General features: G+C 37.1%; 1 protein-coding gene across 2 annotated transcripts in view; it reads left to right on the top strand.

Annotated features, from left to right (window-relative positions):
* LOC135474068 (peptidylglycine alpha-amidating monooxygenase-like) overlaps positions 1-26,238 on the top strand; it is a 37,502-nt gene extending 11,264 nt beyond the window's left edge. The window contains exons 7-24 of one of the 2 annotated variants that reach the window (XM_064754067.1): positions 807-884; positions 1,308-1,359; positions 2,622-2,686; positions 2,960-3,043; positions 3,678-3,751; positions 4,634-4,684; positions 5,522-5,574; positions 6,399-6,682; positions 9,951-10,074; positions 10,757-10,867; positions 11,671-11,743; positions 13,283-13,422; positions 14,015-14,103; positions 16,187-16,384; positions 17,527-17,669; positions 18,741-18,867; positions 20,110-20,313; positions 21,975-26,238. In XM_064754067.1, coding sequence (XP_064610137.1) covers positions 807-884; positions 1,308-1,359; positions 2,622-2,686; positions 2,960-3,043; positions 3,678-3,751; positions 4,634-4,684; positions 5,522-5,574; positions 6,399-6,682; positions 9,951-10,074; positions 10,757-10,867; positions 11,671-11,743; positions 13,283-13,422; positions 14,015-14,103; positions 16,187-16,384; positions 17,527-17,669; positions 18,741-18,867; positions 20,110-20,313; positions 21,975-22,138 — 2,114 coding nt within the window. In that variant the 3' untranslated portion in view covers positions 22,139-26,238. Of the gene's footprint in view, positions 1-806; positions 885-1,307; positions 1,360-2,621; positions 2,687-2,959; positions 3,044-3,677; positions 3,752-4,633; positions 4,685-5,521; positions 5,575-6,398; positions 6,683-9,950; positions 10,075-10,756; positions 10,868-11,670; positions 11,744-13,282; positions 13,423-14,014; positions 14,104-16,186; positions 16,385-17,526; positions 17,670-18,740; positions 18,868-20,106; positions 20,314-21,974 lie in introns of both variants that reach the window. The other variant, XM_064754066.1, reaches the window with a different exon arrangement.
* Positions 26,239-27,946: the final 1,708 nt, after the last annotated feature.

Raw genomic sequence — 27,946 nt, 5'->3', positions numbered from 1 at the left:
TGATTACGAAGTAAAACACCAATCAAATAAATAAATAAATAAATAAATAAATTATTTTTAGACAGGGTATGAAACTGAAGACTTGGCTTAAAGTTAAATCTGGTATTAGTGAAAGACAGTTTTGAACAACCTGTCTTGAATTTCAAGCCGGATTTGTGGTATCTACAGTAGCCACCTCGCAATTACCATGTTACAGTTGTAACAGTTGTATTATAAAACAAAGGCGTAAAAAATTAAAAAATATGTATTTAAACCTTCATACATTTATATACACATACAACTACAACATACAACAAAGACAATTTATGTCTTGCAAAAAAAAAACATTGATTTGTTAAAGTAATGTACATATATTATGTAGAATGTTGACAGAGAAGGCCAGCTTCATTTAAAGCATGCTGTGTATAGGATTGATTTATTCATTTAATTAGTGTTTTACGACGTACTGAAGAATATTTCAGTTATACAGCGAAGACCAGTGTTTTGCTGTGAAAAATGCAGGGAAACATACGGCCATCTGCAGTTTGAAGGAACATGTACTATGATATCCTGCTAAAGTTTCGGCTGCAAAAGCAAAATTTAATAAAATATATTTGCGTCGGGTGAGTATTAGTGGAAAATACAGTTACAACTAAGCAAAGCAATCTTGAGTATTATATTGAAAGTATCGAGTATATTGGAAAATGTCAAGAAAGAAGTAAAATTTGTAGCTTTGGCAGATGTGGCTCAAGTTACTGTGATGAGGAATTTCCTATCATTCTTTGAATGCATTGAATTAAACTAGTTGATTTTGTTGTGTGTTGCAGATGTGGGTTATCAGCTTGGAGATGATGTGAATGTGAACTATGTTGTTATGCAGATTCACTATGCCCATGCTATTGCTGGTAAGCAAATTGAAATTGGTGAAGCTTTCAGTAAGAAAAGGAAGAATCAGATTTGATTACCCAAAACTATGTGATGTGTGTTTTGACATTACGCTTTAACTATTTAATTTTCCCTGGTTTTTTTTTTGGTTTTTTTCTGGTCACTGAACCACATAGGTGTTGATTTATAGTGTTTGTATGACTATAAGTTTACCAATTAAAGTGCACTAGTAAATTTAACATTGTAGAATTACTTTGGTTTCCCTGTATCTCTGATGATTCTTTCCCATTCACCTCCCGAAACTGTTTTGGTTGACTGTAATAATTTTGATTGTACATGTAGTATCTTGAGTATGAGATACAGTAAAGGTAATTAAAACATGTATTTTACAGCCATTTGTGGGAGAATAATACAGGTAACATTTGGTTATGTTTGTCTTTCAGCTGATGAACAGGCAGACTACTCAGGGATACAGCTGGAAATCTCACAACAGCGGTAAGCAGAGTTATGTCCCTTTCTAGTGTAATTTTTTTTTTGCTAGACTCGCCTTGTTTCATTGTGAAATTCTTTATCAAGTAAATACAGGCTAAGCTGTATGTAAAACAGTGCTAAATGATGATAATAAATATGATGACATTGTACCGGCTTATGTATTCCAGTGGTGTACTGCCAATAAACCTGATAAATGACCTAGACAACCTATTAAAAACACTACTCTTAGTTATGAGAATTACATTTTGTAAGTAACACATCATCCTGCCCTCAAAATCAACCTCAAAACATCTTACTCGGATTGAATAAATCCCAGTTCCTGATAAACTCGCGAGATGACCTCCGATGACCAGTGATTGAGTTTCAGGACTGCTAAGGAAAGTTTAAGACGTTTTAATTTCACCAGTGCTGACTGGTGGTGGACCGGCAGTCATGTTCTCTCACTGCCGTCACAAGCCGCCAGTTGGGGATCATAGGCTGTATGAGAGCTGAATGGGTAACTTTATTGTAAGAGTACACAGCAAATATCTGTCATTTCTGGTCTTTTTAAGCATGCGTAATATAACAGTAGCATAGTATGTTTTTATGAGCCATTAAATACAACAACAATGAGCAGCTGCAGGTGGAAACAGCCTTTAGGCTGCTGATGGCTACATATATGATTGTGAAAGGAACCAGATTATTCAGGGGCCAGTTGTTGAAAAGTATATTAAAGTTAAGCCAGACATAAATCCTAAATACTACATTTAGTCTCATCCTAATTAAAAACTAACAGCACTCTAGTCCAGGCTAAAGTTAATACAAGGGTGTTACACTTTTGAACATTATTGCGACCAGGGACGGCCACTAGGAAGATAAATGCTGTCCATGGAGAAAACAAGAAGCATATCAACCAGTTTTGGAGACTATTATCCAGGGTTAAATAACCAAACATTTTGAACCCTGTCATCGTTTGACCCAGTAGTATTCAGTCATATTTATGCGTCAGTGTTACAATTAAATATTTAAACTGCTGATGATCGTGGGTTTTCCCCAAGCCTCTGCCCCTTTTCCTCCCACCATAATGCTGGCCGCCATTGAATAAGTGAAATATTCTAGAGGACAGCGTAAAACACTAATCAGTGAACATAAATTAAATATTTAAAGGCAAGGTAGCCCCCTGATCAATGAGGTGACTTGCTCAAATCCAGCGTTGGGGGCCGCATTGGGGTATAACTCACATTATATTTTTTTCCGTACAATCGAATGTTTTTATTTTTCTTCAGACAAAAATATATAGCTGGGATATTTTTGATGATGTCAATGCGGTCCATCCCTCCCAATACCCCAGGTTAGTACTTGTGTATCAGTTTTTTAGTATGTATCCGTTTGAGAGCTGAATTGATACAGTCCACTGTTAAACCATGTAAATCACTTTTACCTGTATAAAGGCAACCTAATAAATACATTTAATAAGTTTCAAACAAAATCATTTCGTTTATGTAATATGAGTATGGCTTGATTTGATTCTGAATGTGTGAATGTATTACCACTGTACATTGTAGCTGAAATATTGATAGTTTTTTTGATCATAACTTATATCATATTTATTTTGTGGTTGCAGTGGTTCATTTGGATGTATCCTGTAAATTTGAAGGCCCATCTGCCATTTATCCATTTGGATACAGGACACATGCCCATGCTCTGAGTAAGTACATGTACATGTATAAAGTTAGTGTCATTAATGAGAGACATAATTTTCCAGCCTTTCACACAGACCCTAATTCTTCAAACTTTTCGCATATGAAAGAGCAACTTTCATTGAGATTTAGGCACCTCTTTGATTTGTTTTCAGAGACAAAACTACATTGGTTGGATTGTCCAATTGTTGGACTTTACAAAGACTATAATTTTAGCAGTCTACACAGATGTTCTAAGAGTATGCTTGAATAAACAAACACCTTGCAAACATGTGAGAAGGTTGAAGAGTTACAGTAATCCTTTAAAGGGATTTTACTCTGTACTTGCACTCATTTAAAATTCTTTTTTGAGCCCTTTTTCACTAAAATTTCGTAAGTTTGGGAAATACCTTAAATCAAGAGTCTTTTGCGAAAAAGATAAGTAAAAAAACTGGTTTGTTAAACACTACTTTTTTATTATACATGTAGTAAAGAGATTACCTGGCAAAAGCCATTTCTTACCTTACAGTTCGTTTTAAGGCCAGTTATGTGGTGTTTCCTGAATACATGTATTCATTATTTCATTGGCAGTTGTTTTCAGGGTATTCTTTTTTATGTACCTCGTCCTGTACATGCGTTTAATATGAAATGCACCCTTTGCAGGTCGAGTCATTACAGGATATCAGATCAATGACACCTGGCATGAAATAGGCAAGGGAAATCCACAGTGGCCTCAGGTAAGGTGTCAATCAGTACTGTCGTATATTTCAGGGTTTGCACGGGTCTTTGAAAACCTTGAAGGTACTTTAATTTTGTTTTGCTAATTCAAGGACTGGAAAACACTTTGATTTGACCATTTTTATGGTGATAAGAATCTGTGAATCAACTGGCAACAGGCATGCACTTAAAGCGGCCGCCAGTGGTATGTATGCGGTCATAGTTTTGCACCACTACAGACTTCCTTTCTCCGCCAGAGGGTGCTGATATCACCATTTTTGGGTTTGGCTGTAAAAGCTTACACTGTAGTCATTGAGAGTGATTTGGTATGTGAAAAAAAGCATTAGAGATGCCAAGCAACTGTTGTTTTAGCGATGAATGGCTGCAGTTCCCAGATATCAAGGACTGGCTTGTGCACGACGCCAGCAGTGTCAGTCGGGCATACTGCTGATTGTGCCTCCAAAGTATAGATGTCTCCACCCTGGACTACTCGTGACTGACAGTGACGCTGTTTACAAACACGTGCGTTGTGTGGAAATATTTTAAGCTACGCTTTTTATTCTGACGGACAGTGGAAAATTTATAAGAATCCATGATGGGTTGTCTGATTATCAGTGATGTCTGCACCGACTGAAGGTTATGGCACCAACACAAGGCTGTGTACTGGTCGAATGCCACGGAAAACTGTACCACCCATACGAAATCACCTTAAAAACTATTCAAGCTGCGCCTGTTGCCACAGTTTGTATGCGAAAGCAGAGATTGTGACTATCATTTGAGATACTTGAATTTGTATTTTAAGTATTTGAAACTACTTGAAAAGTCCATTGAAAAAAAGCCATTTATATATTCATACTTACTATTAACATTGTGTACAAATTTATTTGTTTATTTTTTTTCAGGCGTTTTACCCAACTAAGGACAAAATTGTGATAAAACCTGGAGATAAACTGGTAACACATCGTAACATTTTTATGTCAAATTGAACTCGCCCAGCCATATTTGTTGAGACAGGTTTACCTATGGACATTTTAATCTTTCACTGCATTAAATACTTCGTTTAATTGCTGCTTGCTGTATTTAAGAATTTATCAGTTTAATTAATATATGATGGCAGTAAGCTTTATTGGCTAATGAGCTGTAGTAACTAGGAGCCTCCAAGTCCATTGTATTCATCACTGTGAGTTCAAGTCCAGTTTAGGCTGGTTTCTTCTCCGTTTGTTTGTGGGAAGGTTTTGGCACCAACCTACAGATGGTAGAAGGTTTCCCTGGGGCCCTGCTCAGTTTCCTCACACCATAATGCTGGCCACCATTGTATAAGTGAAATATTCTTGAGTGCAGCAAAAAAAATCAATCAAAGACATGTAAGTCAATAAATAGAGTCCATAGCAAATTGCTGCACTTTGCCTTGTACACACCAAACCTCCACACATAAAATCCACTGCCAAACCAACAAGAGCCAGATTCAAATCTGCAGTTTTGGTAGTCAGGGGCTGATTGGATAATGTCTGACTAACTTTGCAGCTGAATTATTCAAAAATTAAATTTTGCCAAAATATAAAACATGTCAGTGAATACTGAATGTTATGTTGAGAACACCTTTCTTAGGGTTAAGATAAAAAAAATGTTGAATTTGTCAACCAAAATGTGGTAAATTTAAATGAAACTTTTGTTAGCTTTTGACTCATTATACTTTATTGGTTTGTAAATCAGTTGCGATCAATTTCAAACTGGCATTCAAATGAGTTGGTGTTATTGAAAAGAACATTTCAACCCATTGTAAATTTCAGGCGGCACGTTGCACTTATAATTCAACTGGAGTAGGGCATACAGTATACATGGGGTAAGAATTTTTGCTTTTAAAATACTCAGTAATGATTGCTGCAGTGTATGTTCACTAGTTACCATGGTTATTTACTGTATTTCAGCTGATGTTTTAAGGCCTGTGAAAATGGTATTTCAAAAGCATGCAGATAAAGGTCTTAAAGTGACACCTTTGATGCCAGTGTTTAAGTTTTCCTGATGAGAAATTAATCAAACTTCACAAAGCAGTCTTAAATGGTCCTATAAGATGCATATATCAGTCAGAATGTGTCTTTTCTGACGGTTGAAATACAGAGGATTTATATCACTATTATAAAACTGAGTTAGCCTTTCTACAGCAGCGTTCAGCAACAGCGAAGTCCAAGGCTGAAGGTTCTGGTGGGCTTGCCACTGGAAATACATGTAGCTCACCACTAGCACACAAATAGCTCACCATTAGCACACTAATAGCTCACCGTTAGCACACTGATAGCATCATACCAAATTTCATTTGCCTCTGTCCATCTCATGTACATTGTATCGTAGTTGTTGAGCCAACTTTCTACTGCCATTTGAAGACTTAACAAACAATTATCTCACCACCAGAACCAGGCACATCATTAGCTCAGAATTTGAACTTTGAAGTTTCCAGGACAAGACAGCACCCGTAAGGCAGCAATTTTGTGGAATATTTGCCATATCAACTTTTTCAAGTTCAAACTCATTAGTGAAAAAGGGAAAACCAGCTTGTGCAGTCTTGTGATGAACTGAAGTTATTGGTACACACATATATGAACATCTCGGCTAACTGTTTAAAGGAGTTAACCTTTGTTTTGATCTTTTTCTTTACTTTTATGTTTTCAGTTCGACAGCTAATGATGAAATGTGTAACTTTTACATCATGTACTACACGGATTCAACATCAGGGATGACCAGCGGGATGTGTTCGCGGAACAATCTGCCATCCCTGGTTAAGCAGATTCCTGCTGACTCTGACAAGTCTCTGCCCCCAAACCCTGTCATGGACGAGATAGCCAAGGGCCACCACCACCACCATGGGATGACTGGCGGGCACGACCATCCCTCAGGGGGGAGAGAGGGCGGCACCCAGTTGACACCTGGTCCCCCTGCGTCAGAGGATCTGACAGGTATGGATTATTACTCTGAGCCTTACGATGAAGATTACCCTTCATTTGATTACCCTCAGCACTACGAGCCCAGGTACATGGGCAAGTTTTACGACGATACGGAAACAGACCGAGGCCGCAACAGGAACCGCTACCCATACTTCCACCAGTCTGAGAAGGAAATCCTGGCCAATCAGTACGCAGGCCAAAACTCACCGGTCACGCGAAAGAAGACTACCTCACCCATCAGGAATTCAGTAGGAGGAATAGGGAATGGTTGGGGATCCATGAGCGCCAAAAAGGGGCCAGGTTTTAGACCCCGCTCCCGTACGACACCCAAACCTGTTAAGTCTGCACCTGTGGGGAAAGCACCACCCAGGAAACCACACACAGCCAGACCCTCCCTCCCAGTCACTCCTCGTCCCAGTGCTAAGCCTGTTAAGACTGAGAAGCTCAGCACTAAGTGGGCTCACGTCCCCAAAAGTAAGTGCCATGCTGGCCTGGCTTCAGTAAATGCTGTGCTGTGTGGTGTTGAAGACAAATGGATATGCTGTTGTGATCTACCATGTGCTGTGACTCTCCCTACCCTCCCCGTCTACATGTAAAATGTGTATATTTTAGAATTTTTTGATGTTACCTTCACAAAAGTGCTGATTATTGTCATGCATATTTGTGACCTCTGTGTTTTTGTAAGTTGTAATCTTTATAACAAACCTACATATGTCTTTTGATCTCCTGCTTTTTATTTTGTCACTGGTACAAGAGAATTATATTATGTGTGTGTTAATAAAAGCATTCCATATTTTTATTATGGAAATTGGAAAATGTAGATTCTAATCCCAACTTTAAAGGTGGCATTGTAACCTTTCAGAAAGGAAGTTTATTAAATGGGTATGAAAATGATGCTCTGTGAAAGCTTTTATGTCAGGGAATGAAAGAAATTTGCTGGAAGCACAAAGCAATCTTAGACAAAATTCAGTTGTTAATCTTGGTTTGTTGCTTTCCATTAGTTTAAATTAGCTGAAATTTGTTTCACAATAAGTTATTTAGAAATTACATTGTCAAACCATATTTTGACCTTGTTATATAAGAAATATCAATTTTAAAGCGATTTGAAATTTTGAATTCATTCTAAGATCACTTTGTGATTTTGGGGCCCGGAGCTTTACATTGCTTGATTATCCCAAAGATAGTCTGTTCAAAGTTAATCCCATATTGCATGTCTACCCTCAACACTCAGCCTTTGGGCATGTTACTCTTTACCCATGTTATCACCTGGGGCATGTATAATGCAGCAAGTTCATGTACAGAGCACATACAGGTACACTGTACATGTATATATATGTGTATGTGGATTGCTTGTTAATGCCTTAGTAAACAGTGCATTCTGATTTACTTTTATGTGAATTCAAATGTGTGTTCATTGTTTACATTTTTTTTCATATGTCACCTTTAGATTCACATTTTGTGTGCTTTTGAGCATTTCTGATGTCCTGTGACAATATTTGGCCACCTAACTGGTTTGAAGTTTTGTTTTGCTATGTGTGTTTTTGTCCCATCTTCAAACAGTCTACAAGTCCTGATAGCACAGTCCTGTGTCAATCTGTTTTGTTCTGCAGTTACAGTGCTGTTTGGTTCTGCAGTAACAGTGCTGTTTGGTTCTGCAGTTACAGTGCTGTTTGGTTCTACATTTACCAGGTTACAGTACTTTTCTACATGTACATGGCTGTGTAACTACAGTGTTGCATTCAGACGGCTGTTTGGATCTTAAGTTTTATGGGGTTTTTTTACTCAAAGAGACAAGCATGTTTATTGTCACAATGCATGTGCTTTTTGATTTTGACCACTTTTGTGAAGTCAAAGCGGCTTGTTCTAAAGGAGTTTATTTTCATGTTAGTTTTTAACTTATCAACATTATTGCACAGTCTGTGAGTTCTTTGTGACTTGATATTGTTTTACCAGTTTTCAGTTGGATGTAATTATTTCCTTGACCAGTTGGTTACACAGTGTACTGATGATGCTTGTGTTGTTAAACATTTGTTCATACAAACTTTAACTGTAAATCAAAAGTCTCTTTGTAGTTTCCATGTATATTTGCAGTTTCCACGTGTATTTGTAGTTTCCACGTATATTTGCAGTTTCCATGTGTATTTGTAGTTTCCATGTGTATTTGCAGTTTCAACATGTACATTTAAATTCTATTCTGTATTTATTATTAATTGACTCTTTATTATGTGGCTTTTCTATGACCCTTGTTTACAAAAATACCACCTATTATAATCCTTATATTTACACATCTGTGAAAAACAAAGTTCTGTACAGTGTAGGTGTATTTTGCCCTACTTTATATTGTCTTCCCAGTGCTGTTCATGTAATGTATGTACTTTTTTTGTATTTTGCACGCTTGATTGCAATGTGCCTTGGAATATTTACAAAAAGGTATGGTAGGCTGTAAAGTTAAGTACAACTGGCAAGGCAACACATGTTAAAGACACACTTTTATGTGTGCATGCACCAAGTAGTTGCCATGGTAAAGCAGTTGCTTTGGCAAAGCAGTTGCCATGGTAAAGCAGTTGCCTTGGCAAAGCAGTTGCCTTGGTAAAGCAGTTGCCTTGGCAAGTGGTCGCCGTCAGCCTACAACAACTTTGCATGATGAAGGATATGTCTATATCTTGATATATACCATATACTAGCACCCTGTGTACAATAACTTTACATTGTAATTTATCTACTACTCTACTATAATTCTTCAACCTTTGTGCATGTTTGCAAGGTGCTCATTCTGAAGGCCTTATTCTGTATTGATTGATAAAATTATACTTTTTGTGAAGCCCTGAAAATAGCCAATCCAGCCAATGCTGTTTTGTGTCTGAAAATCAAATTAAAAATGTGCATAAATTGCACTGAAAGTTGCTCTTTCATACGTGAAAAGGTTGAGGAATTGAATAGTCTACATTGTGGTTGAATGCTTCTTGTGACAACTTGCCTTAAACTATTTTTTTCATAAAGCCATTCTACTAGCAAGAGTATGACTTACATCAAGACTCTTGTTTCATGTGTTTTGCATATGTACATGTACTCTAAATTCACCATGTTCTCATGTGCATGTACATATGTACATGTACCCTAAATTCACCATGTTCTCATGTACTTGTACTCCAAATTCACCATGTTCTCATGTGCATGTACATATGTACATGTACTCTAAATTCACCATGTTCTCATGTGCATGTACATATTTGTAGTATACTGTGTCCCTGATGTCTTGTCCTCTGTCTGTCTCCTCCAGCCATGGTCCCTGCTCCAGACTGGCCAGAACATGACATTATCATTGGACAGGTCGGAGGCGTAGCCACGGACAAAGACGGAAATCTCTATGTCTTTCATCGCGGGAAGAGAATCTGGGCGGGAGGGTAAGTGTCAGCATGTATTGAACAAGATCCTAACAACTGACTCTACAGTCAACTGTAAAAATTGATTACCATAATTAAGGTACACAAACCTCTGCGTGGGGAGTGAAATCTCTCAGTTTGTAGTTACATATAATTTCAACCAGAAATTACTTTTCCCAGGTTATACATTTACATCAACATTATAATATATAATCATAATAACAATTTTTTATCTATATGTATGAACTCAAATTCATATTATTTCCGACAACTTTTCTGATATGTATAGCATGTTTTAAGGCTTAAGGCAGAAAGACTAAAGGTGGCCGAGGGGGTTAGCATGCCAGCCGGGCACAGTGAACCAGGAGCTTTCCACCAATGTGGTCGCTGTGAGTTTAAGTCCAGCTCATGCTGGTTACCTCTCCGGCCATTTTTGGGAAGATCTGCCAGCGTTTTCCTCCAACCATAATGCTGGCTGCCGTCATATAAGTGAAATATTCATGAGTACAGGGTAAAACAGGGTACCAATTAAATAAATATATAAATAGAAAGACTAAAGCATTGGGTGGTGGGCTCGCAACAAGTTGACTCATTAACATGTTAAACTTTAGAGAATGTTTAAAATATTGTTGCCTTCTGTATTTAACTCTTTGTGGCATATGTAATTGCCAGGTCAATGTTTGTATCACTGCCTATGTTTCAGTTCTTTCAACGTGGTCAATAGATTCTTGCATCAAAACGATCCGATCAAGGATAATACTTTGGTGAAGATGGACAGAGCTGGCCGAGTGCTGAGGCAATGGGGAGCTGGACAGTATGTGGATGAACAGCAATCTTAACACATGTAGATTTGAAATGAACAGTTCAAAGTATTATAAAACACCAGTTACGCTATTAAACATACACAGACCTAATTCTGGCTCTACAACCATTACCTCAAGACCAGGACACGTGTAATAGAACTATTCTACATATATATGACCATTTTACTTCAAGTGTTCTATTTATCTTAAAAAGATTTTTAATGCTTGTTTGGAAGGTAGGATGATATCCTGCAATGTATGTCAGTTTTCTTAAAAGTTTTCTAAAATTACCATATTTTTATACCTAAGTTTGGCCTGTAAAAATCCACTTTCAAAAGCACATAAAGGCCTTAAAATGATACTTAATATGCCAACAGCAAAGAATCTGGCAAAGCTAAACAGCACTTTGAATACTGTTGGATCAAATGACTACATGTGCTGTGTTTCACTTAATGTTTGGCATTTTTCCAGTGACACATTTTGCATGATTCTGATTGACTCGTCCAACTTAAGGAGCCACTTAAGAGTTTTAGTTTGATTAATCAAAGTAACTGACCTGTTGGCTTCAGACGTCCATTTTTACATACCGAACTTGAGATGAAATACAGTACTTGTCGTTGAAACGGAAACTAAATAGAGGTAAATGTGTTTATTTGCAGATTTTACATGCCCCACTTAAGAGTTTTAGTTTGATTAATCAAAGTAACTGACCTGTTGGCTTCAGACGTCCATTTTTACATACCGAACTTGAGATGAAATACAGTACTTGTCGTTGAAACGGAAACTAAATAGAGGTAAATGTGTTTATTTGCAGATTTTACATGCCCCATGGGATAACAGTGGACAGTTCTGGTAACATCTGGCTTACTGATGTCGCTCTCCATCAGGTATGGACATGGAACGCTTGAAATATGTGTCAGGCTTAAATATGGGGGCCTCTGTGGTTCTGTGGTTCAGTTGGTTAGCGCGCTGGCGCAGTGTAATGACTTAAGAGCCTCTCACCAATGCGGTCGCTGTGAGTTCAAGTCCAGCTCTCCGACCATAAGTGGGAAGCAACCTGCGGATGGTCATGGGCTTCCCCCGGGCTCTGCCTGTTTTTTTCCCACCATAATGCTGTCCGCCATTGTAGAATATAAGTAAAATATTCTTGAGTACGGCGTAAAGCACCAATCAAATAAATAAATAAATGCAACATTTGATCATGTTCCCAGAAAGCTGCCATGCCTTGAACTGTGATTTCATGTTCATACCTTTTTTTGTGTGTGCACACAGATATGTGAACCTTTTTTTAACAGGCATGATATAATTACTCGTAAATCATGATATACATATGATGTCTGTGGGTCCAGTGCATGGATGTGCTACTCTCACACTTAAATACATGGTGGAAGAATTGGAATTTTAGTTCATTGTACCAAAATAGTTCAGTGATTGCACAGTATTTTTAACAAGCAGAAAACTCAGTCCTCAAAAGCATGTTTAGAAAGTCTTATTTCCCGGGACATTTACAATGCTCTTGTTGCGATGCAGTCGGGTCAGCTTGATTTATACTTAGGCGAAAGGGTTTGTGTATTCATGTACAAATAATGTGAGCAATGTATCTCAAAAACTGATTGAGTACATCTGTTTTATATACCCAAGTGTTTCTCGATATTTCCTGTGTTGAAAAAAAACAGCAGTGAGGAGGGGGTCGTGTGGGTGGTTGGAGGTTTCATCAGTGTTTTGTAACAATATTTCACTTCAGTTACCAGGTATTTCGCTGTCCTCCTGGATAGCTGTGTGTGTCACAGTATCTGACTGTGTATTTCGCTGTCCTCTCGTATAGCCGTGTGTGTCACAATATCTGACTGTGTATTTATAGGTATTTTGCTGTGCTCTTGTATAGCCCTGTATGTCACAGTATCTGACTGTGTATTTCGCTGTCCTCTCGTATAGCCGTGTGTGTCACAATATCTGACTGTGTATTTATAGGTATTTGGCTGTTCTCTTGTATAGCCCTGTATGTCACAGTATCTGACTGTGTATTTTGCTGTCCTCTCGTATAGCCGTGTGTGTCACAGTATCTGACTGTGTATTTGCAGGTATTTCGTTATCCTCCTGTATAGCCCTGTAGGTCATAGAATCTGGCTGTGTATTTACAGGTATTTCACTGTCCTCCTGGATAGCCGTTTGTGTCACAGTATCGGACTGTGTATTTACAGGTATTTCGCTGTCCTCCTGGATAGCCGTTTGTGTCACAGTATCGGACTGTGTATTTACAGGTATTTCGCTGTCCTCCTGGATAGCCGTTTGTGTCACAGTATCGGACTGTGTATTTACAGGTATTTCACTGTCCTCCTGGATAGCAGTATGTGTCACAGTATCGAACTGTGTATTTACAGGTATTTTGCTGTCCTCCTGTATAGTATCTGACTGTGTATTCGCAGGTATTTCGTTATCCTCCTGGGAGTGACAAGCCTGACTTGGTGTTGGGAGAGAGGTTTGTTCCTGGTCACGATGACACACACTTCTGTAAGCCAGCAGATGTGGCTGTCCTGTCCACTGGAGAATTCTTCGTGGCTGATGGGTGAGAAAAAAGACTATTAGGAAATATGCTTAACCTATTATTAACTGTCCAAGCTTTGGGTATTGTGGCATGTAGTGTACATGTACGTGTACTAGTTTTATGGCCAACATCACTGGTGTCATTACCTTATTTCACCTAAAGTTTAGGATTTTTCAAGGGATAAATTTTGCTTGATTCCGCTTGATTCACTTTATTGTGCCACTGAAGATTTATTTGTGGAGTTTGATTAATTCCTAATCAGAAAAACTTAAGTGTTGCCATCGGAAGTGTCATTTTAATACCATTATTTGCTTCTGAAAGTGCATTTTTATGTATCAAACTTCTGGTGAAATATAGTAAAACTAGCATGTGTCTAGAGGTGCTTTGATGTACACCTTCAACCAGCCCAGAAGCCTATTGAACCTGGATCCTGCTGGCATGTCTTTAGGTTCCAAAACTTAAGGTTTTAGAATGGTTTTTCATTTAATTCGATACTTCGTGCTTGGCTTCACCAAGTTTTCCCTACTTAAAACTCTTGCAGAGTTAAAAAATGACAAATTTATGGTGCATTTTATCAGTGGAACAATAAAGATTTTCTTGATCTGTTACACAGCTACTGCAATGCGAGGATAATAAAGTATTCTAAAGATGGCCAATTCCTGAATTCCTGGGGCAGCACAAGCCTGGGGGAGCCAGCTCAAAGTGGGTAAAATTTTATTACTTTTCAGTTATGTTCTTCTTGTAAGGATTTTCAGAGGTGGTGAAGTAATTTGACAAGTTTTGCCATTTCTGAGATCAGTGTAAATCTGAGAATAAAAAATTTGTGGGGTAAAGAAAAGTTTGTGGGGGTAGGGGGTAAGGTTTCCTGATTATGAATGAAAAGTACTCTCATGTATATATATATTGTATATATAGCCAGGACCATGAGTCTATCATCATGTGGACAGAGGTCCGGTTTCTCAGTTTAACTTTCGCTTTATTGAGTGAAGGTGTGAGTGGTGCTAACTAATGTAATTGAAAGATCTCTGTTTAGAAGTGAATTTGTTCTGTGTTCCGATCAGGACGTAAGCGACATGTAGGCCTGTAGGTCTAGATATTGTCTTTAATATTTACAGAGCTGGTCGAATGTTAGCAGCCTACTGGCAGTGGATGTAAATTTAAAATTTAAAAGATGTGAACCTAAGTCTCAGAATAACCACAACTGTGGACTGGGAAAAATGTGATATGAATGTACTTTCAGTTGTATTTGCCAACAAAGATGGGTCATTGGTGAGATTACTGAAAATCTAGTTGTCTATCCCACTCATACCAAAAATAAAACTCAGAATTGAGATCATGTCGCATAAATGGTTTTAAAAGCATTATTTGAAAACTTAGATCAACATAAAAACAAGTGAACATACTTCTTCCTGTAAATCTTCAACCTTTTCAACCACTAAAACACTTTTTTTAGTGGAATTTATGCATAAAATGATTTTGAAAATGATGCTATTAAAACATGATTTGTTTGTGTCATTAAAGATGCAAGCTTCATAAAACTGTGCAGGTTATTTCTCTACACCCCATAGTTCTCTCAGACTATAGTTTCAAACTATCGGTTGCAGAGGCAGTTGAAAAAGTTACAGAATTTGGGTATATCTACATGTAGGTTACTCCCATGGTTAATTATCTTGTTAGTTTTGTCCAGTAGTGTTTGAATAACATTGACTGCGAATAGTTATTTGGAAGACGGGAAAAGGAACTCTGAAAAAGCTGGCTATTACTGTTAATCAGTTTACCTGACCGAGTTTAAATGCACTGAAATTTCTTTGCCACTTTTGCAACTGACAGAAGAAAAAGAAGTATAGGTAAATTGGTTTCGTCTGATGTATTTTGATTTGACTTCACTTTCTTTTAATGCGTTTTTGTTAATTTGAAAATTTGCATGTTTCATTGTCAGGGGGCCTTTAATTTCAGCTGAAAAGTAGTATTGTTGTGTTTTCCTCGGGTGATGGGGGATGGCCACTTCCCACTGAACCCCCCAGGGCGCTACCCTTGACCCATGGCTACATATACTTTCAGACTTGCTCACAAATCCTTGGTCTCATACCTGAAACTGCTAATGAGTTGCATCCTGTCTCCACCAAAGTGCAAACATCTGTGTTATTCAACAAGTGTGATAAAATGGCAAAAAAAAAAATGCCATTTTTAACTGCAAACATTTCTCTGATTGAAAACAGAGTTGATAGTACATGTAGTGGTATTCTCTTACAATCCAGTGAGCAGTTGATACATTTGTCAGCTTTTCATGCGTGCGTTAATTTTGTATAACAGGTGATGCTATTTGAGGGTTTTCTTTTGCGTAAGGAGGTGGGTCATGTAAAAATGCTTATTAAAATGCTTCTCTCTCAGTCACTGTTTGTCAGATTGTTTGATTCCAGCCTCAGGCAGTGAATCTTCACTGTTCCTGTGATCTTGGTGGTAGTAATTGACTGACCCAGATCTGTCTCAATCCCAGCTTGGACCTTTCAAAGAAAAGTCCCTCTAAACAGCTTTCTTAGATCAGTAGAGCACTGAGAATCAGGTATAACAAGTAACTTTATAGTCATTGACAAAATTTTATGTAAAATTTTAATACAGTGATTTTCACCTGATTTTTTTTTTTTTTTTTTCGAGAAAACAAATTTATTTGGTTTATTTTGTGAACTACGGCTGGAATGTTTCTGAAGTATCCCACGTCACCTGGCCTGTTTACATGTATGTTGAAGCAAGATTTACATGTATGTGTCGTGGATTTAACCTTCAGATGATGGCTATCCACCCACCAACACATTCAACATTGTACACAGTATCACAGTGGCAGAGGAGAAAAACCTGTTGTGTGCCAGTGACCGGGAAAATGGAAGAATACAGTGTTATGACCTGGAAGGAAACTTCCAGAAGCAAATCACCAGTCCTCGATTTGGAGGCCAAGTCTTTGGTGTGGCATACTGTCCGAAAGAAGGTAAAAACATGCTGAGTGAGATAATTTATGTGCTACTACATCTAAAATAATCTCCTTTGCACAGACGTGTGATGATTTCATTGGATCAAACCGCTGCTGAAAGTAGGTTACCAATTAAAATTTTGTCTCATGCATATCTGGTGCAATGTCCACCATTCTAAATATTATACATTGTATATTCCAATTACGTAAGCACTGCACTCAAGTGCCAAAAAAATTTGAGTAAATTGTTTCGCAATGAAGTAAAATTTGAAATGTCATAGGGGCGCATTTAAAACTTCTCCAACTCCAACTTGCTAGAAAAAAAAAACATTTAAAAAAAACAAGTCTTAAAGTGCTATTTCTGTCCCAAGAGAAACCCTGTGGAAATATTTAAATGATATGAAGGATACCCAACAGAGCAGGGCTAACACAGCAGTTCAAAAAGATTTATGATGAATAACACCATTATTCCTCTAATTTCAAGAGCAAATTCTTTGTCAGTTTCCATACAATTTTGCTGATGTGACGTGATAGTATTCCTTATATGACAATGAATCAGGTAGATACGACGTCAGATCAGGCAATTATGCTGGAGTGAGGTCGTGAGTATTTGAAAGTACATCATTTGTGGCTATACGTCAGCAGTGGGTGACACCAGTTGTTCTTGCATGACATCACGCCAGGCAAAATTGGAAATGACTTTGGTTTTTGTATTAACCTCCGAAACTAACAACGATGGTAAATTTTTGGTACAGTTTTAGAAAGCAGTTCTTAACGTCTCGACCCATGTTGTTTAACCCTGCTTTTGAGACTTTAGATCTCAACACTGGAGTTCCTCTGTAATTGACATTGTCTTAAAATGGTGTTAAAACCCAGCTGTTATCATTTGATGAATAGTGGCGTGATCATCTACTTCTCAATTCACAATGAAGGAAATCGTGTTAAATCTATTAAACTTTGCTCGGCAATTGCATGTAACTTTTGGTGGGGGGGGGGGGGAGGTCTGGTTATGGCTCGAAAACCTATGCAGTGTAGATGCATGTAGTTTGTGCTATCATACTACGCACATTTCACAACCCTGGCAAATTGGATGATTTAATGGACCACAAGAAACTCAAGTCTCATGTGTGAAAATAATTATTTGTTAATTCGTCCACCAGGGGGAATGCTGTTTGCAGTGAATGGACAGAGCCCATACCACAAACCATTAGCTAATGGAGAGAGAATCAAGTCTCAGGGCTTCAGTATTGACCTTAGTTCAGGGGAGATCACTGGTACTTGGCAACCCTCCAATGATAAGAAGGTATGTGTTGAATGACAACAGACAGTACATTCATACAGTGTACAGAGATGTTTACTTCTTAACAAGCAGACAGGATAGACACAGATAGAATGTTTATTCATGTACCCTAATTCCTCAATCTTTTCTCAGATGAAAGAGCGACTTTAAGGGCAGTTTTTTGCGTGTTTTTAGTTTGATTTTGGAGACCACAGTACATTTTTGGGATTGACCAATTTCAGGGCATCTCACAAACATAATTTTATCAGGGTACACGTAATGATGTCCTCAGAATTTGCTTCGATAAACACCTTTGCAAAAATGTCAGTAGGTTGAAGAATTACAGTACGTGGACACCTTTGTTATAGGTATTAACATATTAATGCACTGATATTTCATAATTTGGCTCGGATGGTGTAAGGGCAGGCTTACTGCAGCTAACTTGATGGGCCCTTGATGAAGTCGGTAATATGTTTATATCCAGCCCAACTGGAGGTTGGTCAATCATACCTAATAAAGGTCGAGGGATCCGGTTTCCTCTACCCAGTAATGTGAACACTTTTGTAAATGTAAAACTCATGACTACTTTGTTTATTATACTAATCCAATAAATAAAAGAAAACATTAATGTTTGTCACAATTAGAATGAATTCACCGGTGTTCACGAATGTTAGATTAGGCGACACCAAGTTTATTTTGTGTTTTACTGGGCAACCTGAAATCAAAAAATCCAAAAATGCTTTAAAATAAAATCTAAAATTTGTTTTGCAGATCTTAATGTTTTTTCAACACAATTATCCTCTTTTTTGAAGGCTTTTCCAATCACACAAACACATGTATGTGTTCAGCAATTTTTAACAATTTGGAACAATTGCTGGGACAACTCACATTTCCTTCTAATTGGATGATTTTTCATTTTTATATTTATTTTCATTTCTTCCTACGACATTGAAGCAAAATTCATTTTGTGTGTAAAACAAAACTGTTATTAGACATCGCTGAAGTCATTTTTTGTACATTTAGGTTATAAGAGACACTGATAGATATTTTTAAGATCTCTGTTTTCTCCTTCTCACAATACATGCGTATTTACAGGAGTTTTCCTTTCCCCACACTTTGGCCGTTTATGGAGAACAAGAAGAGGTATATGTGGGAGAGATAGGTCCAAATATTGTCTGGAAGTTCATCAAGGCCTCTACGCTACAAAATAAGCATGACAAAGGTCAGTGTCCTGATACCAGGTATACAATGACATTACCACTTTGATATTCTGAAAATTACTTGTATTTCATGAGTTGTTTCAAGTTGTTCAAGACCTTGACAGTTCCAGAAAAAGAGTTATTGGATAGTTTTTGAGTTTTTGAAAGAACTTGATATTCTTTTCCAGAACTTATATTATATTGTGCTATGTTTGAAATGCACGGTTAAATAAGCTGGTAAAATCTTACCTTAAACTTTGTATTTTAATGAGGAGGCGGCATATGTTTTAATATCAGGTTATGCTAGAGTGAAACAGGACCTTGAGCCATTGTTATGTCAGAAATGGATTGTAGCGCAACGTCTTTAATGTTACCATGTGTCAGTTTCTACTGTAACGTCGTACTGTGTTTAATGTGACATCCTCATGATAGGCTGGGAAAGGAACATTTGACATCAATAAAATGACATCAAGGCCCTGCTGCCTGGTGTGTGACAGGTCCTCATTGTCTTTGAAAGCCGTGGAAACATGGGATGTTACATGTTACATGTATGTCTGTGAGAATCTGAGAAACCTTTTATTCCACACATGAAAGCCTTGTCCCAGTTGATGTTTTGAATACTATTATTCTGCTATACAGCAGGTGGTAGTTGTAAAAGATTTAAAATTTTCATCTAGAAAAACAAGCTGTTGCTTCAGTTTCTTGGGCAGGACTTTTTTTAGATTCCTCATACCTCCACCATTCTTGGGTCCGTGAAACTCGCAAAATGGCAGTGGTTTCATCCAACCATGAAATCAACGAATGTGGTATGTGAATGAAATGTTTTAAAAATCAGTCAACAACTTGTGCTGATATTTTCCCACATGTGATGTACAGATCTCAACAGCCAGCTTCCTATGTGGTCGTACGTGAGAAAGTCTCTCAGCAACCTGCGGATGGTCATGGGTTTCCCCTTGGCTCTGCCCGATTTCCTCCCTCCATAATGCTGGCCGCCATTGTATAAGTGAAATATTCTTGAGTACGGCTTAAAACACCAATCAAATAAATAAATAAACAGATCTGAACACCATGTTGGTGGAGGGCAAATTGTCTTTAACAAATGTGAGACTGTACAATCGATGACATCATCATTGTCAACCACAAATTGTTATTACAGTGACCTTATGAACAATGATGTGAACAATTGATGGATTCCCTGCCACAGGCTGGGATTGAACCCACACATGAAAGAGTTAAGAGCTGAAATGAGTGGTTGTTTCTAGCAGGTTTAGGTGATCACGAGACAATGAAGAAGGGAGGTGTTCATGTGCATGAGAATGAAGGACACGAGGAGTCAACAGTGTCTGGTAAACCACAGCCAGATGAAGAAGAGGAGAACTCCAAGGCCTCCATCATCATCGGGGTACTCCTCATAGTGCCCATTGCCCTAATGATTGTCATCACAGTGCTCGCAAGGCTTCATTCCAAAGGTCAGTGCTTGTATGCCAGTGTTGCCTGCCTGAGATTGCAAAAGTGTACTGTTGTTATATTTCTGAAGTTTGCACAAAATATGTAAGTGTTATGTCTGCGAGGTTAGCAAAAACTCTGCCAGTTTTATGTCTCTGAGGTTTGCAAAAATTATGCCAATTTTTGTCTCTGAAATTGCAAAAGTATACTATTGTTTATATGTCTCTGATATTTGCAAAAATTATGCTAGTGTTATGTCGCTGAGATTGAAAAAAATACAGATAGGCTATTGTTATACAGTATCTCTGATATCTGCTACAAAAATGCTATTGTTATATTTGAGATTTGCAAAAAAATATTCTATTGGCATATCTCTGAGGTTTGCCAAATTATGCCATTGTTATGTCTCTGAGATTTGCTGAAAATATGCTATTGTTACATGTAAATCTATGAGATTTGCAAAGATATGTCTGTATTTTCTTTATTTGCCTTTAAGTGCCTTTTCTGTAGCTTTGGAAATGTCCTGCTACACAACATTACCTACATGTATGTGTACATGTACTTCTCATAAACATTTATGTACTTTACATACTTGTAAATGTCAACTCCAGTTTATTTTCATTGCCAGTATATGTTGCTCTGAAATATAAAAGTTTTGGTTGTTGTACTTTATGACTACATGTAGTCAGTGACTTCAAATCATATTTTGTAAAATAACGTGTCCCCATTTTGGTCCTCTGATGGTGGAATTGCTGGCACACTAGAACCACAAGACCCTTAAAAAAAAAGGACAAGAAAAAATATAACCAGTGTTATTTCAGAAGAGGGGTACACACAACTTATGGGGCACAGGCATTTTTTTGTTTCATGCTTGGCAACACTACAAATCACCTAATAATCTGGAATTCTTGAGAGGCCATGGGATACTCCTTTTTAGAGAGACCTGAAACACGATGTAGCGTCATCCATACCTTACGCTCTTTAGTATTAGATTGAGGCAAGACGCTCCCTTATCATGCAAAGTACTGTCCCCATTAGAGTTATACGCATTGTGACCTCCTGGTTGAGATCTTGGGAAATAACACAAGTCATATTCCACTATTACTTTCTCATTGAAAATTGCTTTAAAGTATGTCAGAATTGTCAATAATCAGCAGGAAAACAGCTGATTTAACACTAAATGGTCAACTATGAATGCGTTAAGTCACAGTGGAACAGATGCATTGCCTGGATTGGTAGAAATATCTATATGGCATCCCATTTGATTCTCCCTGCATTGGGGTTTTTGCTTACTCTGAACTGCGATATCTTGGTTATGCGGTACATCTTAAACATAAAAGGTGTCTTTTTTTTTTTTTTTTTCAGTCATATGAGCTGATACGTGTATACATAATTTGGGGTAGTGTTGTCTTTTCTTTTTAATTAATTAAATCCCTTGTCAACTCCAGCTCTTGGGGCTTCGGCTGTGGCTTTGAATCAGGAGGATTGTCAGGGATGTGGTGAAAGTCTGTGGTTTTCTCCACCCATAAACCTAACCATGACCATATAAGCGAAACATTCTTGAAGACAGAGCTTCTAAATAGAAACAATTAATGATTATTGATCAAGCATACATATATGTATAAATGTATCTGTTCCACGTTTTTGAGCCGAATTATATATCCACCTATTTTAAATATTTCAGGAAAGCTGAGGTGCTGTGCATTTGGAAAAGGCAAAAAGCCAGTTTTCAACTATTTTACATCACACAAAGGTTTTGACCCGCTGAGCACAGAAGACAGTGACCATGAAGTTGATCCCTTGAATGACTCAGATGGTGAAGATTATAGTACCACACCCAAGGCTTAGCCAATAGCTTATAGGAATCTTAAACAAATCTCAGTTTTTTTGTTTATTTTCTTCCTGAATGAGGCAAGCAAACAATTGGTACTGGAGGCAAAGCCTTCATGCAAGACTGTTATCAATATCTGAGAGACCATCTGTGAATTTGTTTACTTTCATACTGTGATACATGTATGGAGATATTCATGTCAGTCTTAAATGAAGGACAGCCACGAAATCCCACAGAGATGAAGTCATTTAATGATGATCATGACTGAAAGTTTATGTAACTTTTGTTTTAGATCTTAATTTTAGCTGGCTTTTGGGCAGGGAAGCATTTGTAACTTAGTAATCTCATATCATTCAGATACTTGTTTTTGGAATTACATGTTCATATACATGTATAAATAGTGTCGGGTTTTCATCTTTAGCCTCTGTTTAATAGCCATGCTTTGAAAATTGTTGCAGTGGAGTTTTTTTTGTATTGTGTCATATGGTTGTTTTTAGTTGTTATTGGTTTGTTACTTTGTATGTGTGTTTTTTTCATAATGGTTTGTACCATTCATTCCTGAACAGAGAAACATGCTCTTTCAGAAGAACTGTTACCTAAGTTTATCTTTTGGTATGGGCTATTTTTGTAATACATACAATTCACTTTTCAAGGATTTACCTCCCTTGACAATTGGTTATCAGTTCAATTATCAAGGCTGTTAGCATTTTGGAAGTACCACTGTGATTGAATTTAAGCAGCCACAGTGATTGTAACTAATTTACTAACTGTAACTAATTTTCCTGTAAAATTTCTTGTAAGTTTTGCAGTTCGCTTATTTGCATTTGGAAACTGACAAAGTAAACAGCAACATTTCATATATGCTTGCACACTGAATTAAGAGACAGCGACAGCCTTTAATTCCTTGAAAAGGTAGTCACCTATGTATTACTAAAATCAGAATGTAGCTTGAGGACATCAGGAAACAAAATGCAGTCCTTTACATATATATACAGCAGTCAATAATATACAGGTCTTGTTTTAATCCAAGCGCAATCCTGTTTAGAACGTAGTACATGTATATATAAGACTTGTTTTAATACATCTGTCATGTGGGCATCTCATGTCGTGTAAATACAATAGCGTCCGTATCATTACTTAGGAATTATTATAATTCACTGGTGAAATAAACTGATCAGTGTACATGTACAGACGAAGACCAAGAATATTTTGAAATCAAAGAATGTTTTGTGTGAAAGGAGGTCAAAATGTTGTGATAGCTTGTAAAATTACCTAGAATGACCTCTGTGTTTACGCATCCACCGGAAACGTAAGTGAACTTGAGCTCCGTAATAGTCTCTGGAATTCTTCAGTTCCAGATTTTACATTTTAACATATTATTAAAGTCTTATTAAGTCCTTTAAGTAGATGTCTGTAACTTTCAAGTTTAAATAGTAATAACAAATACTGACACAACTTTAAACTAGGGATTTTGCAGGAAGGCAAACAAAATAGCACTTTTTTTGAAGCATCAGGTAGTTGACTGTGATCATTTTTACAGATTTTCATCAAACACGGCAATTTCCCATCATACCTCAGTCATAATAGTGTACTGTCTGTGCTACAGCGAGTGCATCACATCCAGTCATTTAAGTTCTGTAAGCTTCTTGAGATTTGCAGATATCTACAACTTGGATTTTTGAGTGTTAGTACATATAATGCGTTGTACCTGATCTCTGTAGGCACATCTAGCCTGTAAAACTGCATGCATAGCAAATAGTCTTATCTGTTCTGAAAACAATAGAATATGTAAAGGTGTAAAAACAATTTTTTTTTAGATGCGAAGCATGTAATACTATGGTCTTTTCAGGTAATTATACTATTTTAATTGGTATTTGAGTTGTTATGTAGCATGTTGTTTAAGTGTCAAATGTTTAATTAAAACTGCTTGGGACATTTTGACTTGTCCCCTATAAGTGACAAGAGGGAAACCATTCCTTAACTTCCTGTGCTGCATATATTACATTGTTTTACAACTGTGTGAAAGCTAACTGTGGCCCTACAGAAGGATAACTGAGGCCCTACAGAAGGATAACTCTGGCCCTACAGACTAACTCTGGCCCTGCAGAAATCAATAAATGTGGCCCTACAGAAGACTAACTGTGGCCCTACAGAAGACTAACTCTGGCCCTCAGAAGGCTAACTTTGGCCCTACAGAAAACTAACTCTGGCCTTACAGAAGGATAACTGTGGCCCTACATAAGGCTAACTATGGCCCTACAGAAGGCTGTGGCCCTATAGAAATCTATTAAATGTGGCCTTACGGAAGGCTAACTGTGGCCCTACAGAAGACTAACTGTAGACCTACAGAAGGCTAACTGTGGCCCTACAGAAGGCTATTTTAAACTATGGCCCTACAGAAGGCTATTTTAAACTATGGCCCTACAGAAGGCTATTGTTCATTCCACAGAAGGCAATTTTAAACTGTGGCCTTACATAGAAGGCTACCCTACAGAAAGCAGTGGGTCTTAAAGAAAGTGCACAAAGCCTGCTTGTAAAGGGAGAGTAACATGCATTTCCTCAACATTCATTATCTGGTTGCTGTTCTGTTCTTTGTGTGTACATGTTTATATAAATGTTTAAAGCTCTCAAGCAGTAAATGTTTTACACTACTAATAAACTGGAGGTACATATACATGTGTTATACAGAGCTTCCTTCTCTCTGCCTCTCTCTCCATCAGCTGTTGTGTTCTTAAATGAAAAATACCTGTATTTTGTTCATCTCTCATCCTTATACTGAAAGAACTCAATGTTGACATATCTGATCTTTCCTGTTGTCTGATAATTTTTTTTTTATTATTTTCTCTTTTTTTAAGGAAACTTGCTCATTTCTACATCAAATTTCCTAACTTTGTATGCAAATTATACTATAGATTACTTGTTAGACATGTACATACATGTATATGGATATGAAAATGTATTTGAACAGAACATCTGAACAAAACAGAATTTTTTACACTTTTGTCTTTTTATATTTGATTATTAAAATTCAAGATATATTTAAAATGCTGACAAATCTAACTGGGCTGCTCCCTAACAAGTTACAAGTTTTAACATCAGAGTATCTTTTTTACAGCTATTGTTGGAAATCCAGAGCTGATCTCTGTGTGAAAGGGACCATGTTTTTACAAGAATCATTGTATAGAAAAAACTCTGATTATCAGTTTTACTGTAGATGTTACTGTCTTGTGGGCCCAGGTTATTCAAAAGTGTACTACTGCTTGAATAGTATGACTCTTATCTCCTTGGAGCAGGCCAGCTCTCAGGCCACACCAATTCATTAATTAAAGTTGTTTTTTTACGGGCAAAATAATTTTTTTTTAATGTCAGAGAATTGTATGAAACTTTGAAAAATCATCTTTTTTTAGACTATCCTAGCCATTTTTCCTGCTGAAAACACTTTTACATCATCAAAAACATTAAGCCTTCAAAACATTAAGATGTGACCAAAAAATGGTGGATTTTCGGCTTTCTTTTTATTTCATTTTTGGCTCGTAAATCTCAAAGTAAAATTGGTGTCGCCTAATGCGGACATTATTTGTGGTGCTGACTCACTTAAATATCGTGCTTAAGTCTCCGGACATGCCCATCTCTTATACAGGGGGCCAACTTTTAGATAGGTACCAAAACTGCCAAATTTGAACTTCTATGCCTGACCTGCATTGGGATTGACCTCATAGTCACCAACTCAAAACTCCTAATCTCCAGGTCATTCAGAAATTAATCGAATAATAAAAAGGTTAAACTTGCAAAGTTTTATGATGGAAGTTGTCGATTAAATGTTCCAAGGATTGATACATTTTTGAATAACCAACTATGCCCACTATGCTCATATTTTGCTGAGACCAATAACAATCTGCTTTTTAGCTTTTTATACAATGTATGTTAGGTGATATTACTGCACACAAATCTGACAGTAGGTATTTGGGTGATAGATCTGCATCATTTTGCCCCTGATACGGTTTTGGACTTCTATTGTTGGATTAAATAAGTCGTATATGTTTGATATTAAAAGCTTAAAATATGTTTTAGATTCAGAAATATTCTGCTTATAGCATGAGAATAACTAAATTCTTGATAGCTCAAAGGTAATTCAGTGAAATGGACGACATTCCAGGAAAACTGCTCACTACACAGAGACACATCATACAACATTGACATTGTATACTTTGGTATGTCACAGTGATTTTCTGCTTGTCATCCTTAGTATTCACAAGCACTTGAGTTTTTACTAGTTCTGTTAGTTGATTTTGTAACATTTCTGTGGCTTGAAAATTTGTCTCAAGAAATATTTGTTATTGATTTCCTTGCTAGAAAAATGTTTACACTATTCACTAAATGTACACATGTACCCAAGTAAATGTCAAGGGCAGAGTCTACAAAGCTGGTTTTGACTGAAGGTAAAAAGTAAAATCTGATTTTAACACTTATTTGTGGTTGTAATTGAGAAAACATTTGTCAAAGCAAATCTGTCAGTTTCAACCTTTTAGGGGTCTTTATACACTACGCAATATAATGCACTTTGTACAAATTATCGCTGTGTAGAATCAGCCCTGGATCTGTATCATATTGTTAAAAAAACTTTAATGGAAACAGTGTTTCTTAATTGTATGTTTTAGTGCAGAAACTACATCTTTATTCTGATGAAGTCTGTCTTTTTTTATCTTTTTAGAGATTATGGTGCATTCATTTTTGATCTGATGGTCTAGACATTATTGTGCACTGTCGCTCATCCCACCGTACATAAAACAGGACATAAAGCTTGTATACGTTTCTGATATAGGTACAAGTGTATATCGGGTGAGCATAAAAAATGGGCTGTATTTTGATGCCGCATTTCTCTATTATCCTTTGTTCAAACCGTTTCAAACTTTGAAATGGCATAATTTTGTTAATATACTGACCAATTTTCAAGGTCATAGCTTGAGTAGCCTGTACACAGAGTTAAAAAGAAAACATAGCCTCATAAACGCACGTTCCGGTGACCCACATTGCATCAGCTGTCAGGTGTCATGAGTAGAGCGCGCACTGCACCTGTGTGACTTACTTTTAAGGAGATTCGGAACTCAATCAGCTCATGGAAGAAACGTTTGCGCGCCGTCTGCCGAGAAGATAGAGGACCAGTTGATCACCTTTTCTAGTAAAAGAAGGTAGAACATCATTCTGAAATGTCCGGAACATGCGTTTTTAACTCAACTTTGATTTTGGTTTTGGTCCAATGAACAGAAATCTTAAAGGATGAAACTGAAATTTTTGTCTGTATACTTAGACGAATGGCATTTTGAATGTGTAAATTTTTAAAAGCTGACGTAAGAGGGTTTTGGAGATATTGAAAGTACGGCCCATTTTTTATGCCCATCTGATATATACTCTGTATTCAACTTTTGTGTTCAGATCATACATGGTTAACACTTTCACCGTTATATTGCGGATGTACTTAAACTGAATTTTACCTGAGATTTTACTGAGATTTTTCAGAGATTATTGAATCATTATGTATCAGTATACATGTAATATATTTGTTCTATTTTTAAAAATTTGTATAAAAAAAGGCCATTTTCATTGATATTGATTTCAACCAAAATTGTCACGATCTTACTGTTTTAACCATTAATTTATAATTTACTCCTGCTCGGACCTAATAATTAATTCGTCTCGGCAGGTAGCGAGTAAATCGCTAGTAACATATAAATGTTATGCACGCAGATTCAGACCGGTCTATCAGTGGTTGTATATTGTTAACACGTGTTGTATATTTGAGATCTATATGACTGAGATATTCTAAT

Source organism: Liolophura sinensis, chromosome 8, assembly GCF_032854445.1.
Source record: "Liolophura sinensis isolate JHLJ2023 chromosome 8, CUHK_Ljap_v2, whole genome shotgun sequence".
NCBI classification, from domain to species: domain Eukaryota; kingdom Metazoa; phylum Mollusca; class Polyplacophora; order Chitonida; family Chitonidae; genus Liolophura; species Liolophura sinensis.
The sequence above is the reverse complement of the archived record's forward strand: the minus strand, read 5'-3'. Positions and strand labels throughout refer to the sequence as shown.